This window comes from Antechinus flavipes, chromosome 1, assembly GCF_016432865.1.
Source record: "Antechinus flavipes isolate AdamAnt ecotype Samford, QLD, Australia chromosome 1, AdamAnt_v2, whole genome shotgun sequence".
In the NCBI taxonomy this organism is placed as follows: domain Eukaryota; kingdom Metazoa; phylum Chordata; class Mammalia; order Dasyuromorphia; family Dasyuridae; genus Antechinus; species Antechinus flavipes.
The window spans coordinates 165,621,119-165,642,216 of NC_067398.1; the positions used below are offsets into that span (position 1 = coordinate 165,621,119).

Consider the following 21,098-nt stretch of genomic DNA (forward strand, 5'->3'; position numbering starts at 1 on the left):
CTACCTTATCCTCATCTACCACCCCATTCATTTACTCATTGGCAAAAGAAAGCCCTTATTACTGTATAAAATTGAAAGTACTATTAGAACTTAGTCACCAACCAAAATGCTAAAGCAAAACTTCTGAATCGTGGGGTTGAGAGTCCTCACTGATGTTCATAAATTTGCATAACAGCTTTCATTTCTCTTTACATGTTTTGTACAGGTCTTATTTTTCATTCAGGTGAGTTGAGACTTTGTGGCTCAGAAAATATCTTCCTTAATCTCTGGTATTTCTTTTAATTTGTTTCTTTTTACTTTTAAATAAAAATCTATGAACAGTATTCCGGGCAATTTTTTGTTTTATATTTAGGTTAAAAATGTTTGTAAAGAATTCATTAGACATTTTTAAAAAAAAGGTAACATTGGGTTTCTAAGGTGGCTTTAAGAAAGTAAAAATAGGGAGAGCTAGATGCAGTGGATAGAGCACCAGCCCTGAAGTCAGGAGGACCTGAGTTCATATCTGGTTTCAGACACTTAACACAATCAATCACATGGATTGTGACCCTGAGCAAGTCACTTAATCCTAATTGCCTCAGCAAAAAATAACTAACTAAATAAATATGGTATGAAGAAGTTACATTACAAAAACATGAAAAGTTGCTGCCATTACATACCTTGACATTAGCAGGCTAGAGTATATCACATAGCATTTACTGTTATTTTCCAATAGTTTCACATTGAGAGTTTTACTTTGGTTTCCTATTTTGAGTCTTTTTATTTAAGGATATTGTTAAAGACACAGAAAACAAGAAAAGGGTGAGTCTTTTCTCATGCTGTGAGAACAGAGGGTGGAAAATAGGGCATGAATGCTCATCATTTCCAATAAGTGTTAGCTAAGAATATAGGATTTGTACACAAATATTTGTTTTTTTGTTGCCAATGCTATGTCTCATAAAAATTTACTTGGAGCTTTTGTGCTATTGGACTCTGGGTATTAGTAGATATTGAAGAAGAATCTCTTTGGAGCCTACAGAAAAGCTTTAAAAAAAAGTTGGTTCATAAACTATTTAAAGAGATGACTGCTTGAAACAGCTCACCACACTTCATGTCTTTTAAGAAGGAATAAGAAGAGTAAGGAGCTATAATTTTGTGGTTTTCTTCATCTCAAGATAATTTCACATGTAACCAAATAATTCTTGTGAAATCAGTACAAATATTTTTCATTAATAAGTCAAAGGCAGACAACATTCAAAACTACATTTTCAAGTCTTTATTTATAGAGTATGCTGATTTATGAATAGAATTATATGCATTTTCTTTCTAATATATATCTTTAAAACTAAAAAGCAAACAACTTTGCAAGTAATAAAAAATGTGTAGGCTTAGCTATCTAGAAATACCTGGAAAAGGAAATGGCAAATCACTCTAGTATCTTTTGCCAAGAAAACCCCCAAAATGGGGTCATGGAGAGTTGAACACACCTCAAATGATTGAATAACAACATCTATAAACACCAGGTACATTTCCTTAGAACAGTGGTCTGGATCAAAAAAAGATTTCTCTAATCATATGACTCATCCATGGAAACATCAAGTAACAAAACCCTGTAATTAAATATTTTCTTCAAAATGTTCAACTATACACAACTAAACCACTAACATATACAGTGCAATTTGCTTCTATTAAATTACTAAAAAGGCAGCATAAAATGGAAATTAGGAAAGACAGAATTTTTTTCTTACATAATTATATGTTAGGTTAATATTAAAGTGATGTGGAGAAAGATCTAAAACTGTGAACCACAAATATTAAATTCATATTTTCGGGTGCTAGATAATTTTGTTCATAGGTTGTTATGTAACTACTATGTCCAAGACAAGGAATTGGGTTTTGTAACACATTTCCAAATCATAAGACAATATTGTTTGGAAATCATTCTTGGGTCCTAAAAAACTAGATGAATGGAAATACTGTGCTTGAATATTTGGGGATGTAGAGATACAAGTCTACACTTAGCCTAGCTTTATTGCAAATCAGAAGTAAAATATTTATAATGCCATTTCTAACCAGTTAGTACACTCTTTTATTAAGTTTCTATTGGGTTTCTTAATTAAATGTAACCTTATATTCAATATTTAAACTAAATCAATATTTAGTCAATGCTTACTAAAAACTAAAAATAATCTGTTCGCAATTAAATGAGTGCTTCTTTGAAAATAACCTCTTTAATTATTTTTTATAATTCAAAATGACTGTTTCTTTACTTTTGATCTATATTTATAGTTTATTATTGGCAATCTAGCAGTAATTTCCATTGATGGTCATAGAAGTTAGTAAGCATGGAGAAGAAAGTAAATTGGAGAATAACCACACACACACAGATATGGTATTGAAATAACTTATAATCTTTTTATCAGCACTTTGCCACATTGGTCAATGTTCTCATGGTGATGCAGCAGCTGATTATATGAATAGTACTTCCAAAAAGAAATTTATTAGTATCACTGCTTTGGTTTTTATTTTTTCATTTTAATTAAATTCCTACTTACTCATAGTTTGTTTTGCTGGTGGAGGAGGGGGAAGGGTAGCCAGAAAATTATATTTCAATCATAGTGTTTCACTTTTATACCTTGGGCAACATGAACTTTGATATTCATTGACTTGAACAGTTACTTTATAAAATATTTTGATAAATATGAAAAGTCTACAGAACTGCGGGAAAACAATGTGGTCCTTTTTTCTTTCTTTGATTTTTATTTAAGTGAAAAACTTGGACCACATGAAGGTTATTAAACCTAGTTATTATATGTATTATAGGGAAGATGAAAGGTTGTATTAGAAATAGGAACTTCCCATCTGCATTTGAGTGAGAGGCCATGTGATGTAGTGGATGGAGAAGTGGCTTGATAGTTGGGAAAAGGTGGGTTCAAATCCTACTTCTAAGAACGTTCTGATGGAAAAGTCACTCTGAGAAAGTCACTTCATTTCTTAGTGTTCAAGGCAACTAACTATGAAGTCAGTCAACAAGCACTTATTTAGCACCTACTATGTGCCAGACACTATGCTAAGCAAGTTACAGGTAAGTTGTACATCTGTATTGGTGGAAAATCTCACCAGGAGATTCACACACACACACACACACACACACACACACACACACACCAGTAGTTTATATGTTTTGAATTGCCCAAAGGCAGTGACTATCTCTTATATCTAAGGGTCTATTACCACAGTGCCTAAAATAATGCTCAACTCCTAATGGATACACATTGAGTTACTGTTTCCGTGGAAGAAGGAAGATGAGCTACACGACCTTTCAAAGCTCCTTCTGCCTTTCAGACACACACATCATGTAAAAGTATTTCTGGGTTACCTTTTAAAAATTTACTAATTGCTTAATTTGTTCCGTTTGTAACGACTGTCTCCTTAACAACATTTTCTTGTTTTTGAACTCTTTGGGAAAAGTAGGGACGGTGGGCACGAGTATTTTTTGTCCACAAGAAAAGAGACTGGAAATCTTGTTGCTAACACCGACATCCGGGATAGGAGGATGGGAATTGACATTTAAGGGGGGAAGAAAGCCCGGACGGGTTTGTGCCGTGTGATCCAGTGGGAAGGCTCCCGAGCCGCGCCTTTCCAGCATGGCGTGATTTCTCCTGCTCAGCGGGACGGGAGGCACACTCTCCGGCAGTTCCTTAGCCCCGGCCAGCGCCGGTGGAGATGGGCAGAGGATTTTTTTCTTTCCTCCAAACGTTTTTCCATCTTCTGAAGTTGGCGGAGTGAGTCCGGTAGTGAGCTGAGAATCGGAACTATAGTGATTTGCTCCCGAGCTTCTCCTTTGGACAATATTTCTCAGGGTAGAAACAAACGCCGCTTGAGTTGCTGACTCCGGGTCTTGGTCCCCTGGGAGGTCACTGCCAGAACTGCCTGGTTCGGAAAAGAAGGGCTGCGAATGGATCTCATCGTAAGACATTTTCCTGGAGCCAGCCTGTTCAAAGGCCTTTAACAAATGTGCGGCGTCTTTCACATCAATACTTTGGTGTCGGGTGATAAACCGCTTGGATAAGGCCAGCCCGTTTAGTTTCAGAGAGAACTCTTCCTCTGGTGTAATATCCTGAAGTTCTTCTTGTAAAGAGGCCACTTTAGTCTTGTGCAAGAGAGAAGGAGAGTTTTTTATCCAGGGATCTAAATGCAAGTGTTGTGCTTGGCCCAGCTTAGGCCCACTGTGAACGGCAGCAGCTCTTCCAGTAGGGGAACCTGATTCTGAAGCATCATCACTGCTGTCTGAAAGATCCAGATCTTTAAAGCCAAAAAGCCCTTTCTCCAAGTCAGAGGAGCCGGCGTGGGGAGAAGAGGCGGTCTTAATCTCTATTTCGGAAGGGGTAGCACAGGAAGTTGGAGACTGAAATCCTTCCATGTCTCCCGGAGGCACATTCAGATACTGCTTGGTGGTGTGCCTCCCGGAGGGAGACTTGGCTGTGGTGATGATGATGACTTCTTTCCCTTTCGCCTTGCAAGCATTGAGGAGAACCTTCAAGGTCTCTTTGTCCTCTGAATTGATAGCATAAACCAGGGCTGAATAACTCGAGTGGTCTTGCAGCGTCAAGTCGGCGCCACTTTTTATCAGCAAAGAGACTATTTCGGGGCCCGCCTTTTCTAAGCAAGCGTGCATCAGGGCCGTTTTCCCAGTTTTGTCTTGTATATTGGGATCGGCATTATTTTCCAGCAGATACTTGACCATTTTGACTTTGCTGACGCTTTGGTGGTCGATGTGCTTGCTCTTACAAGCTATCATTAAAGGCGTTTCCCCACGATCGTTACTTTCGTTGATGTAGGCGCCCCCTTCCAACAAGAGCCTGGTCAAGCGCAGCCGGCTTTGATAGACCGCTTTTAGCAGGGAGTTTCCATCACTCGAAAGCTCTATGGCTTCATCCATCTTGAAACTCTCCAAGCCAGACTGCAGGAGTGACAGCGACCTAGTTGGAGAAGAACATTAAAAATATCAGCCAAACTCAAGGTTCCGACTTATATTCACTGTCTTAATAGTTTTAATTTCTGGGGAAGGCATGGCAGAAAGAAGCTATAAAGGAAATGGTAATTAAACAATTTCCACGAAAATGAGTTGGGCAAAAGGCAATACAGAATTACACGATATACAAATTTCATATTGGTAACTGTCTTTAAGGAATAACAATGCTATTTAAAAACCCAACACATTGAACTTCCATGGTTATGACATGAAATGCAATAATCACATTGCTGTAATGGGGGCGCATAAGGAGGAGGGGCTGATGCAGACCTCCAAATGGAAGAGATTAGGGAGCAGGCAAAGAGGCCTGGTGAAGGGTAATGCTCCTTGAGTGCAGCCTCAGCAAGTCATTCTGTAAAAGTGGTGTTAGCCTGCTAATCAGAGGAGTGTACAATTATTGATCAGCTGAGTAGCTAGAACCCGGGTACATTCAAAGGACACTTTCTAGCCTGAATCTGGTTCTTGATCTGGCTTTTCCCTTCCTGGTGCTGTTGAAGTAAGGAGGGAAGAGCTAAATTCTCAATGGAGAGACAGTCTTCAGACTCATGTGGCCCAAGAGCTATTGTTTCTGTGGTTGGTGTGCCTACTTCCACCTCTACAGGAAAAAAAGTTTAGTAGACAGCTAAGGCTTCCTGAGCTCCAAAAGATCAAGAAAGTGAGTCGTGTGAAGACCCAGAAGTTGGACTGCTTTTATCAGGGAATGTCCATCATTCGAAAGCTCAATGGCTTCCATATTGTGTTTTGGAACCAGCTACTCCAGCACTGAGGCTCTACAGAATGATCTTCAAAACGGAGCTCAATGACAGCTGAGAAGCAGATTCATCCAGTACCTGCTGCATTTTGACATGACCTTGCTGCATAGAAACGGCACCAAATCTGAGCCCACTCTCCCTGGCGACTGACATAAAAGAAATTTCAAAATGTATTTTGAAGCAATCATGTTAAGAAGTGTAGGCTATTGGGAAATAACAGAGAAGTAGAACAATAAATCACAACAGAGAAACCAGAAGTAGAAACTTAATATATGAGAGAGATCATATGGGAGAGATCATATGGGAGGGATCATATGGGAGAGCAATAATAAATACACGAGGATAGAATTCAAAAATTAAATTCAATAAAATCTTGGGAACATTAGGCAATTATGGAGAGGAAAATGGGTTTAGATTCATGCCTTAGTTCATGTGCCGTACTAGACTTTAAGTCAGTACTAAAATTCTGGAAAAAAACAATTATAGATTTATCTCAATTATGGAAAGAAAAAAAAACAAATCATAGAAATTTTTAGAGAAAAATAATTGATTTTTAGTTATATAAAGAAATGATATTTTTATAAATAAATTTCCCCTCTTTTTATTTATAAATTTTAAATTTCCCCTTTTAAAAAAGGGGAAAACATTGAGGAAAAACATTACAAATCTATCATATAATGATTGGACATAGAGAATTTATAAGAAATGAATATTTGTCCTACAGAATAAAACACACTAGGAGAGGAAGAATCAAAGGATCTAAACAATTTTTGAAAGAGGAATTTTTTGCGGGGGGAGTGAGAAAAATTCATACCTGAGATTTCACTAGTACATACATACTATATATTGTATTGTTGTGGAAACTATCTCTATTTATTGAGATCAGCCCCTTGTCTGTAACTGAGAATCATAATAAGAATCATAATAACTAGTCTGACTCTTATTGGAGTTATTTCTCCTCTAATGACATTGTGCATAGGTTCATAGATTCACTATGGCTGGAAGAATCCTTCAAAAGTCATCAAGTCCAAACTAACCATTTTATAGAAGAGGAAATTTATAGGGAAGCTAAGTGACTTGTTCAGGGTTATATAACTAATAAATATATGAGGTAGGATTTGAATTGGTGCTCCAGGTCCAGTCCTTTATCTGCCATAGCACCAAAATAGCCACAACAATGCCATAACCACTGTATAAAAAGTCTGTCAAAAGAGGAATGTGAATCCATGTCTTCCTGATCCCCAAATTATTAGTATTATACGATAGCCATGTAAAAAGCTATTCAGATTTTTCTATCCATTAGAAAGAAATATAAATCAAAATGATTGAATATCACATTACAATAATCAAATTGATATAAAACAACAAAAAATAACAAAACCTCAAACAAAACAAAAAACCAGTGTTGGCAGAGATGCAAAGATAGAAGAAGCATTATCATATCATTACTGGGACTTTGGATTAGAGTAAATTTTTTGGGGGAAGAAAGCCCGGACGGGTTTGTGCCGTGTGATCCAGTGGGAAGGCTCCCGAGCCGCGCCTTTCCAGCATGGCGTGATTTCTCCTGCTCAGCGGGACGGGAGGCACACTCTCCGGCAGTTCCTTAGCCCCGGCCAGCGCCGGTGGAGATGGGCAGAGGATTTTTTTCTTTCCTCCAAACGTTTTTCCATCTTCTGAAGTTGGCGGAGTGAGTCCGGTAGTGAGCTGAGAATCGGAACTATAGTGATTTGCTCCCGAGCTTCTCCTTTGGACAATATTTCTCAGGGTAGAAACAAACGCCGCTTGAGTTGCTGACTCCGGGTCTTGGTCCCCTGGGAGGTCACTGCCAGAACTGCCTGGTTCGGAAAAGAAGGGCTGCGAATGGATCTCATCGTAAGACATTTTCCTGGAGCCAGCCTGTTCAAAGGCCTTTAACAAATGTGCGGCGTCTTTCACATCAATACTTTGGTGTCGGGTGATAAACCGCTTGGATAAGGCCAGCCCGTTTAGTTTCAGAGAGAACTCTTCCTCTGGTGTAATATCCTGAAGTTCTTCTTGTAAAGAGGCCACTTTAGTCTTGTGCAAGAGAGAAGGAGAGTTTTTTATCCAGGGATCTAAATGCAAGTGTTGTGCTTGGCCCAGCTTAGGCCCACTGTGAACGGCAGCAGCTCTTCCAGTAGGGGAACCTGATTCTGAAGCATCATCACTGCTGTCTGAAAGATCCAGATCTTTAAAGCCAAAAAGCCCTTTCTCCAAGTCAGAGGAGCCGGCGTGGGGAGAAGAGGCGGTCTTAATCTCTATTTCGGAAGGGGTAGCACAGGAAGTTGGAGACTGAAATCCTTCCATGTCTCCCGGAGGCACATTCAGATACTGCTTGGTGGTGTGCCTCCCGGAGGGAGACTTGGCTGTGGTGATGATGATGACTTCTTTCCCTTTCGCCTTGCAAGCATTGAGGAGAACCTTCAAGGTCTCTTTGTCCTCTGAATTGATAGCATAAACCAGGGCTGAATAACTCGAGTGGTCTTGCAGCGTCAAGTCGGCGCCACTTTTTATCAGCAAAGAGACTATTTCGGGGCCCGCCTTTTCTAAGCAAGCGTGCATCAGGGCCGTTTTCCCAGTTTTGTCTTGTATATTGGGATCGGCATTATTTTCCAGCAGATACTTGACCATTTTGACTTTGCTGACGCTTTGGTGGTCGATGTGCTTGCTCTTACAAGCTATCATTAAAGGCGTTTCCCCACGATCGTTACTTTCGTTGATGTAGGCGCCCCCTTCCAACAAGAGCCTGGTCAAGCGCAGCCGGCTTTGATAGACCGCTTTTAGCAGGGAGTTTCCATCACTCGAAAGCTCTATGGCTTCATCCATCTTGAAACTCTCCAAGCCAGACTGCAGGAGTGACAGCGACCTAGTTGGAGAAGAACATTAAAAATATCAGCCAAACTCAAGGTTCCGACTTATATTCACTGTCTTAATAGTTTTAATTTCTGGGGAAGGCATGGCAGAAAGAAGCTATAAAGGAAATGGTAATTAAACAATTTCCACGAAAATGAGTTGGGCAAAAAGCAATACAGAATTACACGATATACAAATTTCATATTGGTAACTGTCTTTAAGGAATAACAATGCTATTTAAAAACCCAACACATTGAACTTCCATGGTTATGACATGAAATGCAATAATCACATTGCTGTAATGGGGGCGCATAAGGAGGAGGGGCTGATGCAGACCTCCAAATGGAAGAGATTAGGGAGCAGGCAAAGAGGCCTGGTGAAGGGTAATGCTCCTTGGGTGCAGCCTCAGCAAGTCATTCTGTAAAAGTGGTGTTAGCCTGCTAATCAGAGGAGTGTACAATTATTGATCAGCTGAGTAGCTAGAACCCGGGTACATTCAAAGGACACTTTCTAGCCTGAATCTGGTTCTTGATCTGGCTTTTCCCTTCCTGGTGCTGTTGAAGTAAGGAGGGAAGAGCTAAATTCTCAATGGAGAGACAGTCTTCAGACTCATGTGGCCCAAGAGCTATTGTTTCTGTGGTTGGGGTGCCTATTTCCACCTCTACAGGAAAAAAAGGTTAGTAGACAGCTAAGGCTTCCTGAGCTCCAAAAGATCAAGAAAGTGAGTCGTGTGAAGACCCAGAAGTTGGACTGCTTTTATCAGGGAATTTCCATCATTCGAAAGCTTAATGGCTTCCATATTGTGTTTTGGAACCAGCTACTCCAGCACTGAGGCTCTACAGAATGATCTTCAAAACGGAGCTCAATGACAGCTGAGAAGCAGATTCATCCAGTACCTGCTGCATTTTGACATGACCTTGCTGCATAGAAACGGCACCAAATCTGAGCCCACTCTCCCTGGCGACTGACATAAAAGAAATTTCAAAATGTATTTTGAAGCAATCATGTTAAGAAGTGTAGGCTATTGGGAAATAACAGAGAAGTAGAACAATAAATCACAACAGAGAAACCAGAAGTAGAAACTTAATATATGAGAGAGATCATATGGGAGAGATCATATGGGAGGGATCATATGGGAGAGCAATAATAAATACACGAGGATAGAATTCAAAAATTAAATTCAATAAAATCTTGGGAACATTAGGCAATTATGGAGAGGAAAATGGGTTTAGATTCATGCCTTAGTTCATGTGCCGTACTAGACTTTAAGTCAGTACTAAAATTCTGGAAAAAAACAATTATAGATTTATCTCAATTATGGAAAGAAAAAAAAACAAATCATAGAAATTTTTAGAGAAAAATAATTGATTTTTAGTTATATAAAGAAATGATATTTTTATAAATAAATTTCCCCTCTTTTTATTTATAAATTTTAAATTTCCCCTTTTAAAAAAGGGGAAAACATTGAGGAAAAACATTACAAATCTATCATATAATGATTGGACATAGAGAATTTATAAGAAATGAATATTTGTCCTACAGAATAAAACACACTAGGAGAGGAAGAATCAAAGGATCTGAACAATTTTTGAAAGAGGAATTTTTTGGGGGGGGAGTGAGAAAAATTCATACCTGAGATTTCACTAGTACATACATACTATATATTGTATTGTTGTGGAAACTATCTCTATTTATTGAGATCAGCCCCTTGTCTGTAACTGAGAATCATAATAAGAATCATAATAAGTAGTCTGACTCTTATTGGAGTTATTTCTCCTCTAATGACATTGTGCATAGGTTCATAGATTCACTATGGCTGGAAGAATCCTTCAAAAGTCATCAAGTCCAAACTAACCATTTTATAGGAAATTTATAGGGAAGCTAAGTGACTTGTTCAGGGTTATATAACTAATAAATATATGAGGTAGGATTTGAATTGGTGCTCCAGGTCCAGTCCTTTATCTGCCATAGCACCAAAATAGCCACAACAATGCCATAACCACTGTATAAAAAGTCTGTCAAAAGAGGAATGTGAATCCATGTCTTCCTGATCCCCAAATTATTAGTATTATACGATAGCCATGTAAAAAGCTATTCAGATTTTTCTATCCATTAGAAAGAAATATAAATCAAAATGATTGAATATCACATTACAATAATCAAATTGATATAAAACAACAAAAAATAACAAAACCTCAAACAAAACAAAAAACCAGTGTTGGCAGAGATGCAAAGATAGAAGAAGCATTATCATATCATTACTGGGACTTTGGATTAGAGTAAATTTTTTGGAGCACACACTGCCAAACTGATCATACCCTTTGACCCAGTAATTCTATTTGGGGGCAAGTACCTAAAGATGTTGCCATAAAGAAAAGACATAGTTGTTCAAAAATATCAACAATCACTTTATTTGTAATAGTGCAAAACTTGAAACGACAAATGTCAAATCATTGGGGAATGACTGAATAAATAGTGAGGTAATTACTATAAAGTTGGGCAGGGGCAGGAGGAGAGCAAAATATATTTACAAATGAATGTGTTACCAAAAAAAAAAGTCATTGTTAAAATAAAATGTTTGTGACATAAAACTGAGGTGAAATTCAATGGCCAATTCTGATTCCAGAAAAATGAGATTAAAACAGAAGCTTCTTTGTTCAATCAATCATTCAATCAGCTAGCATTTATTAATGTCTATTATGCACCAGATACTGTTAACAAATGGTTAAATTAAGAATGGAAAGTCAAATGAACTGCCAATAAAAATCACAATTAGTTTTAGTTACAAGTAGTACCACAGTTTTGTTTAGCTTTTTAAAGGGAAATACTATAGAAGTTGTTTATTAGGAAATGATTAATATTTAAAACACCCAAATATCAATAAACTGTATTTTAAAAAGCTTCACACTTAGGCCTGTAGGCATCATAGAAAGGGCTCTGGAGCTGATCCTAAAGAATGGTCCAGAGTGCTAAATGATAGCATCTGACAAAGGCTTTCTCTGACTGCTTGTCAGTGAAACAGGTACAAGGAGTTTCTGTCTCTGGACTCATGCTCAAGATGAAGATGGAAGTCTGAAGCATGCATAATTTCTGAAGGGTTGTTTTGAAGTTTGAGAGGCTAATGTTTCTAGTGAAAAAATAATCAGCAGACCATGAAGAACTGAATAATCTTGTGGAATTTTCAGAGAAATGAATGCTGACTTCTCAAAAAATGAATACTTGTCAAAGAATTGACTCTTACTGGCTTGGATCCTATACTCTTGAATGAAATATCTATATAATCAAGCAGATTAAGGTTGAATTCTCTGTTTCTGTTGGCTCCAATTGAGTAAAACTTCATCTGGTGCAAATATAGCTACTGTTGAAATTTTAGAGATGTGTTGGAAACCTGATAAAATGACTCATTTTATCTGTGACACTTGTTCACAAAGCAATCAATCAACAAGCATTTATTAAGTTCTTGTCATGTACCAGGCCCTGTGTTAAATCCTGTTGATGTAAAGAAAAAACAAAAATATCCCTTGCCTTTAAGGAGCTTACATTCTAATTAGGGAGACAACACACATGTATACACACACATTTTAGAGAGGTACAGTAGATAAAGTAGCTTTAGAAGGGAAAGTACCAACAGTGTGGATGTCTGGGAGAGATCTCCTACAGAAAATAGTTCTTGACCTAAGTCTTTAAGGAAATTAGATAACCCCTACGCAGTTATTCATTGATTTACATTTTGTATGAATTCTCTGTATACAGTTATTTTCCTTCCAGTAAAATGTAAGCCTTTTGAAGGCAGGGACTATTTCATTTTTATCTTTGCATCCCTAATGTTTGACACGGTGCCTGGAACCTAGTAGGTGCTCAATAAATACTTTTTGCTTATTTATTTGCGTGCTTTGATTAGACTATATCTGGAGTGAGTTTCAGATTTCAAAAAAGACTCTGACAAATTGGCACATATACAAAGGAAAGCATCTAAGATGGTGAAAGAATTCAAAACAATATCAAAAGAGGATCCATTGAAGGAAATGGGGATATTCAGCTGGGAAGAGAAAACACTTAGAAGGGTGTGATGGTTGTCTTTGAGAACTTGAAGGATTTTTATAAGGATTTTTGTGCTTTTTTTACTTGGCCCAAGAGAAAAGAAGATATTGCTGAAAGATGCAGAAAAGTAGATAACTTTCTACCAACTGGAGCCATACAAAATTGGAATGGACTGCCTTGAGTGGTAATGGATTCACCTTCACTGGAGGGCTCTTCAAATGCAGTCTGGATGATTACTTGTTAGAAAGAAAGAAATCAAGGAGACTGATGTTCAGTATGGACTAAATGGCTTCTCAAGTCCTTTTCAACACTGATATCCGAATGCACCGAATAACAAAATTATAAAAGCTTTCAATCTCCTAGCATCCTAATTTAATGCTATATTAACAGGTTTCTAATTAACTAAGAGGGTAGTTAAATACTGTATTTTAATTTCTTTTTTGTAATGATTGTAGTGATTTTATAGTGATTGGGTAAGCCCAAAATATAAGAATGAAAGAATATTTTTTCTTGAGGTAGCAGAAAGTATATTGAAGCCAAATTTATATTTCATATTCAGTAAATTTAAAATAAATGATAAATACAATGAAAATAAAATTGTAATGTTAAAAGAAACCTTAAGAACCATGTACTAATATCTCTCTCTCTCTCTCTCTCTCTCTTCTCTCGGCAATTTGTGACTTGCCCAGGATCACACAGCTAGGAAGTGTTAAGTGTCTGAGGTTGGATTTGAACTCAGGTCCTCCTGACTTCAGGGCTGGTGCTCTATCCACTGCACCATCTAGCTGTTCCACTAATCTCATTTTGTAGCAAAGAAAACTGAGGGTCAGTTTGAGGGTCAAGACTTGCCCATAGCTATTCATTGCTTAGGCTGGGACTAGAACCCAAGTTTCTTGATTCCCAGGTAAGTCTTCATTCTAATAGTACAATGGGATTCCACAAAATATAAAAATATTTTCTACTACAGCACTAGATACACACACATATGAATTCTTTTTGCTTTAGAAAATTGTTAAATGATACAGAAAAAATTAATTTACTACCAAATTAGTGTAAGAATGTGAATTTTTAGCAAAATTAATTCACAACTTTAAGAGAAAGTAATATGTTATGCAGATGTTATTTATTTTCACAATGTTTTTTTCAAAGCACTTATTCTTAATGTTTCTAGATCATAAACAACTTGAAGGCAGTAATTGGTATCATTTATTTCTTCTGCATCCCTTACAACATCAACACTACCCTATCCATGCACAAAGCAGGCATTTAATAAAATACCTACTGATTTAAATCTCAAGAAAATATCCTAATCAGATGCAGAAGTGTGTGCATGCCTGTGTGTGTCTGTGTCTGTGTGCGTGCAATGTTCTAAAAAGCTGTTCTCAGCTAGACATACCTGCCACAGAGTGATGTTCAAAATGGCCTCCTCTTGGTTGTTCGTTGAACTGTGTTGATTAAATGTATGCCAGATGTAGCTTCTGAATGCAGTGCATTTGAAAAGTGCTTTGTAACTGAAACTATAGAATAATAAAGCAAGAAAACATCACCATGTTGTGAGGAAGACAAAAAACTGATTTTCTCTGTAAACTAATTTACTATCAAGGGAAATGAGTTATGTGATCTTACCCACAGATGCCTGGAAAGTCCTCCTTCCTTTATTTTCTTTGCCTAACAATAGTAATAAAATAGAGAAAAAAAGTAACAATTGGCATTAGTTATTTAATTTTGTGAAGTATTGTAACCTGAATAGTCTTATTTGGGCATCTCAATAACTTTGTGAATTAAGTACTTATCAAAACCTTTAAAACCCAATTCAAAAGTTAATTCATCCATGAAACCTTCCCTTGTCTTTCCCAGTTATTAACTTTCCAATGATACTTTTCTAGTAGACACAAGTTCCATAATGGGAGTTAGGAGATGTACATTAGTAATAATTATAATAGCCCACATGTATATGGTGCTTTACATATATTACTTCATTTAATCCTCGCAACAACCCTGTGAAGTTCATTCTGTTATTATATCCATTTTACAGATAAGAAAAGCAAGTCTAAATGGGGGATGCAATGGGCTGAGAATGCATTGTCACAGTCTTTTCCCCAGTGTTTTCAGGATAGGTTATGTATGTCTGTCATTGTGGCAGAGATTCTTTGACAGGACTAAGTGGTAGCATCATTAAAATTTAATGACCTACTAACACATTATATATACTAGGAGGAGTAAATATTTTTAACAAAGTCGTTTAATTTCAGTAATAAGAAGTGATTAATCATACCTGGGCATTGTGAAAATGCAGGAGAAACTAGGCAGAGAATTGTGGGAAGATGACAGAATAAGGCAAAAACCTACCTGGCTCCCCCAAATTCCTCCACAAATAGCATAAAATAATTCCTTACAGTAAATTTTAGAGTGGTAGAAAAAATTAAGTTGGAATAAAATCTAAGACAGCTTGGGAGAAATTTAGGAAAGATCTGAACTCCTCTAGTAATGGTCTAGCTTTTCTTGTGTAGTCACTGCTGAGTCAATCAACAGCAAGCCTGGAGGGAGCTATACTGGCAGTAGCCTCAGCTTCTGGAGCTTTTACCCTACTGATGATGTGAGGGCTAAGCAACCGATCAAGGAAAATTTGTAGGAGCCCCTGTTGGTGCTGGATGTGGGGCCCAGTCTGAACAGATCCAAAGGTTCCAGGCTGTGGCTGTGGGTGGGAAGGGGCAAGCACAAGCTGGTGAATTTGGTGCAGAGGGACAAGGTCTTGCTGGCTATGGTCACTCATAGGTGAGTACCCTAGTTTCAGGGGCAGAGAGGCTTTGCCAATGCTTGTATCTGCTGGTACAGTAGGCCCTGGTTGTGGCTCAGAGACAGAGAGGAGGACTTGAGGTCACTTATAGACTAAGTAAACGATCATAGCAAGATTTGAGCTTTTAGGATAAGAATTCACGTTTAGTAAAAATTGTTGGGAAAATTGGAAAGCATTTTAGTAGAAACCAGGTATATAAACTAATATCTTACACCATTTACCAAAGTAAGGTCAAAATGGATACATGACTTAGACATAAAGGGAGACATCATAATAAATTAGAACAACATGGAAGATATTACCTGTAGTAGTTATCAATATGAGAAGCATTTATGAATACACAAGAGTTAGAATTGTGAAGTATGAAGAAAATAATTTTGGTTACATTCAATTAAAAAGTTTTCACACCAATAAAACCAATGTAGACAAGATTAAAAGGAGAGCAGAAAATTGAAAAAAAATTATGGACAGTTTCCCAAATAAAGATGTCATATCTCAATTATATAGAGAGTTTTGTCAAATTTATAAGAATGAGTCATTCCTCACTTGTTAAATTATTAAAGGATATAAGCAGATATATTTTGAAGGAAGAAGTCAAATGTAATAAGTCATGTGAAAAATGCTCAAAATCATTATCAATCGATTAGAGAAATACAGTCTAAAGCAACTCCAAGATACCATATCATACATATCAAATTGGCTAAACTGATAGGAAGGAAATATGACAAATGATGGAGAGGATGTGGAAAAACTGGAATACTAATATACTATGAGTGAAATTGTAAACCTCTTCAACCAGGAATTATGACCAAAGATTTACAAAGTTTGTATATCTTTTGACCTAACAATACCATTATTAAATCTATTTCCCCAAATGATCAGGAAAAAATGGAAAAAGAAATTATGTGTTCTAAAACATTTATAGAAACTCTCTTTGTTTCTATGAATGTTTGTTTGAGTTTCTATGTTTGTTTGAGTTATAGAAACTCAATTAGAAATTGAAGGGATACCCATTACTTGGGGAATTTCCTGAAGAAGTTGGGTTTTTGAGTATGATGGAATACTAATATACTACAAGAAATAATGGGGAGGTTGATTTTTAGGGAAATGTGGAAAGAGTTACATGAAACATGAGTAGTGAAATGTGAAGAACTAAGAGAATACAGTATATAGTAACAGCAATATTGTTTGAAGAGGAAATGTGAATGACTCAGCTATTCTGAGTTATAGCAATATTCAAATCAAGTACATAGGACCTATGAAAGAAGATGCTATCCATCTATGGAAAAAGAACTGATATATGGAACTATGTATTATATAGTTTCATACATATAACTGTGTCAAATGTTGGCCTTCTCTAGTTCAGGATTGAGATGGAGGGAGAGAAATAACTTGGAACTTAGCAGTAATCAATAAAATTTAAAAAAAAAAATAAGTAGGGGAATAGCGTAATATAGCTTATTTTATATGCCTGTTGTGGAACAAATGAAATCATGTATACAGTATGCACATAATAAATGCCTGTTGAATATGTTATCAGATTTTTAAAAATTATATCTTTAAAGAAAGTTAATCTTGGGCACACATACCCAAATATAAGGGACACGGTCTCAATCTTTCTCAGTCTTTGATACTTATTCCTTTTCCTAATTAACTTCCATTTCCAAGTCTCATTCTTAGAAACATTCTTGTCTAAAGCATATACTCCATTTTTTTAAGTCATAGGCTAATTTTCCTGTAATTTATTCCTCCAAAATCCAAAATCTCATGAATAGGAACCCAAAATCCAAAGGGGCTATACAATTCATCCATTAAACAGGGAATGACTTTTTCTTTCCATTAGTCCTCACACAAATGCTATTCACCTTGTTTTCCCCATAGGTTTCTAGGTTTTCTTATATAAATATATTTCAATAGATGAAACAACCCACAAGAATATGTAATATTCTTAATATACATGTTATTTCACACTTTCTTTCTGTTCTATTGTTTCTGGATACAAAATATGCTTCTAGAACTATATTCTAGTGAAGGATCCCAGTAATACTTGTGGCCAAATTTGCCAGCAAAATTGCTAGTTTGCCATGTTTATTACCCCTTTATTTAAATATAGACAACTGAGGACTTGAGTTTTGTCTTTTTTTTCTTATATGCTGTCATCCATGAATTATTGTTTTTTTCTGCAATTTCCTTATTTTGCTAGTCAGGTTTGGCAAATATATGTTGTTTCCTTCTTTCATTTCATTTTAAAGCTTTCTTGATCAAATCCACAAGGCTCTAGGTAAATGTGTTTTTATTGGTCTATGCTAGATGAACTCCATTTCTAAGCAAAAACTTATCATTCCTACATTTTAAGAAGCCACTGCTTTCTGTTAGCAGTAGGAATAAACATACACTTCTGCCCCTTTCTATTTGCTTAGCAAGGTTTCCTAAGTTCTTCCTATTGATATTATTTGTCCTCATATTAGTTATGACTTAAGTGGGTAGTGGCTGTTAGTTGTGACAGTTCTCTGAAGACTATCTATTACAGACCTCTCTGATATTTCTGTCATGTTGACATAGTGACCTCAGTATTCCTCAGCAGACAATTACCAAAAATACCACTATTTGTCTCTTTTTCCTTGGATTATTTAATAGGATCTCTGCATTCACATCGTGATTTCTTGGGGGAACAACAAATTGCTTCTTTCTTAGATGGTCCACTCCCGTTCTTGACAGGAAGTATCTCATACTTAATAGACGGTTCCAATCTTCTGGTAGCCCTCCCAAATTTCCTTCTGAGTCCTATTTTCCCACCCTTTAACCTCTTGAGACAGGTTAGGATTCCCTTCCAATTTTTCTTCACATCCCTTGTTTTCTTTATTTCGTATTTGGAGCACTTCATCCAATACATTTTTTTCAAGGAACAACACACCTAATAATTTGGAGAGCAGAGATTTGCTCTCCTAACCCTTTTGCTTCATTCTCTAGGGAAGCCACCAATTTGTACTTTGGGTATACATTAGAACTAACAGAAATACAAATATATCAAACTCCTTGCAAGTCACTGCAAAATCTTCCCTTTCCCTCTGTGCTTATTAAATCAAGCTCCTCAGTCCTTTGCCGTCTTTTTTGGTAGCTCCCTTCACTAATGCTTGAGATTCACTCATGTGGCAACCTAACAAATTGCTCTATCTACTGGTTCAAAGTTTCAGTAAATGGGGTCTCTGACCAAGTCTTAATATATTTAGGGTGAGCTTCCTTTTTTTTTTTTTTTTCTAGTGATGGGAAGCTATGGTCTGTTCAGATTCTTTTAATTAGCAGCTAGTAATTGCTTTTCAAGGAAGTTAGGTAGCACCATAGTGTACAGTGTGGGGCCTGGAGTCAAGAAGACTCATCATTGTGAATTCAAATCCAACCTCCGGTCATGTCCTAGTTTTATGGCCCTGGGCAAATCACTTCATTCTGTTTGCCTCATTTTTCTCATATGTCAAATGAGCTGGAGAAGGAAAAGGCAAATCACTCCAATATTCTCTGCAAGATAACTCTCAAAAGTTGAACATGAGTGAAAAATGACTAAATAACAACAATTGCTTCTCATATCTTAAAGCATATAGAAGCAAACCAAAGCCAGCTCACAAACGGAAATCTCATTATCTATTTAGATCTATCTGCCTTGTGGTTGATCTCCAGAAATCTTGGCGGATTTCTTTGAGTATTCTCTTTTTTTGGGAATTTATAACCATCCCAAAGGGATTTCCAAACTGGTAGTTCACATTAAACATCCCTATTCACAGGGAAGAAGGTTATTTGAAGTAATTTTTCCACACATTCATTCAATTTGAATTGATATTAAGGAAAATTTAAAATTTCCTTTCAACTATATATTTCCTCAAAAACAATTATAAAAACAGTGTCCATTAAATGTGGAAACTATTTCCCTCTTTTGCCTAACTTCAGCACCCTCATGACCTTGACTAGGGGAAGTTTGTGAATTAATACTGTATTCAAGGTTGTAAAATATTTATTCTAGAAACACATGTCCTTTTTTCTTATCAATTTCATAACATATCAACATAGTTTAGTGACATTTCAAAGTAATGGCACCACTCACAAAGCCAAATATCTTGAAAATTGTTTGGAATCAGCATTTAGAACCCCTTAGTTTCATGGAAAATTTGTCTGTATTTCTCATTTTTAATTGATTTCTAACATCTTTACTAGTCTTTTGTTTCACAGAAATGCTTTCCTGAAAATTTCAATATAAACAGGATGCTTGTGAATCAACTCATTTTCTCATTAAGATTTTTTAGCCTCATCTCTGATTGAGCTCCACTTGATTACAATGGTTCCTCTTTAAGCTTTGAAGGAATAAGCATTTATATAGCACCTCCTGTGTATCAGACATTGCTAAGCACTTTATAAATATGATCTCATTTGATCTTTGTATCAACTCTGTGGACAACTCAATATTTTTTCTAAAGCCATTCTATAAAATATCACTTTTTAACAACTATTCTATAATCATGGATATTCCTATATTATTCTGGGTTTTCTGAAAACTGGACACACACACACATTTTTTCCTTCATTTTTGAATAGAAGATAACACATCTTCAATGACAGTGACCAAACTATCAAATCAAGAATAAAACTGTTCAAATAAAAATAAAACAAGATTAGAAAATGCATGGAAACTGGACAGGCAACTTTGTTTTATCTATTGAATTTCTTATATCACATCACTTAAATTTTTTTTAATATCTCCATCCTTTTCAATTATTTCTAAAATGAACTGCTTTGTAGAATTGTTCCTTAAAAGCTCATTTGTCTTAGGCAAGCACATGCTTTGAACAGAAACACATTGTGTTACTGAGTGACTTTAACTTAAATTTTCTCTGACAAACTTATTGTTATGAAATGTGGACTTTTGACAGCATGCCAATAACCACCTTTTTAATTTTGCTTGCTGGTAGAAAAGCAATGCTCTAGCTTCTGGGACATAAGAATGAACTTGCATCCAAACTCAACCTGTTCCATAATGGTGAGCCTTGGGGTTTTTACCCCAGTATAAATGCTTCTCTTTTTAAAATATCAAGTATCTGGTGTGGATTAATGTGATAATAAAAAAATGAACCAAGATTTTAGACTGGAAGCAACAGGTAAAATATTTTAAAGTGATCCAAATGGATAATGGACTATCAGTACTAGAAAGGGAGATGGGCTAATCACGTAGGAAGGCAAGGGTTACTGATGAGAGAGCTAGCAAACATTTTTTTAAAAGACCTATAAAGGGGGCAGCTAGTTGGTGCAGTGGATAGAGTACTAGCCCTGAAGTCAGGAGGACCTGAGTTCAAATCTGGTCTCAGACACTTAACACTTCCCTGCTGTATGACCCTAAGCAGGTCACTTAACCCCAACTGCCGCAGACAAAAAAAAAAAAAAAAAAAGACCTATAAGGAACATCCAAGAGATAAAAGAAGCAAAAATCACAAAAGAGGGGAACATGCACAGATTCTGCACCTTCTTTTGTACTTTCTGAGTATAAAATAAACAAGCAGGGTTTGAGATTCACCATTTAGTCAAAACCTAGGTTCACATCCCATTTGGCTACTGTGTGATCTTGGGTAAGTCACTTGATCTTGCA

At 36.5% G+C, this 21,098-nt stretch overlaps 2 protein-coding genes across 2 annotated transcripts; both read right to left on the reverse strand.

Moving 5' to 3' along the window:
- Positions 1 to 3,139: 3,139 nt before the first annotated feature.
- Positions 3,140 to 14,159, reverse strand: ANKRD34B (ankyrin repeat domain 34B). Its single transcript, XM_051992770.1, has 2 exons — positions 14,072 to 14,159; positions 3,140 to 4,958 (listed from the first exon to the last, which is right to left on the reverse strand). The coding sequence occupies exon 2, from the start codon at positions 4,916 to 4,918 to the stop codon at positions 3,359 to 3,361; it is 1,560 nt and encodes a 519-aa protein (XP_051848730.1). The 5' UTR covers positions 4,919 to 4,958; positions 14,072 to 14,159; the 3' UTR covers positions 3,140 to 3,358.
- On the reverse strand, positions 7,225 to 14,159 carry LOC127544638 (ankyrin repeat domain-containing protein 34B-like). The gene is made up of 2 exons (XM_051971394.1): positions 14,072 to 14,159; positions 7,225 to 8,647 (listed from the first exon to the last, which is right to left on the reverse strand). The coding sequence occupies exon 2, from the start codon at positions 8,605 to 8,607 to the stop codon at positions 7,225 to 7,227; it is 1,383 nt and encodes a 460-aa protein (XP_051827354.1). The 5' UTR covers positions 8,608 to 8,647; positions 14,072 to 14,159.
- Positions 14,160 to 21,098: the final 6,939 nt, after the last annotated feature.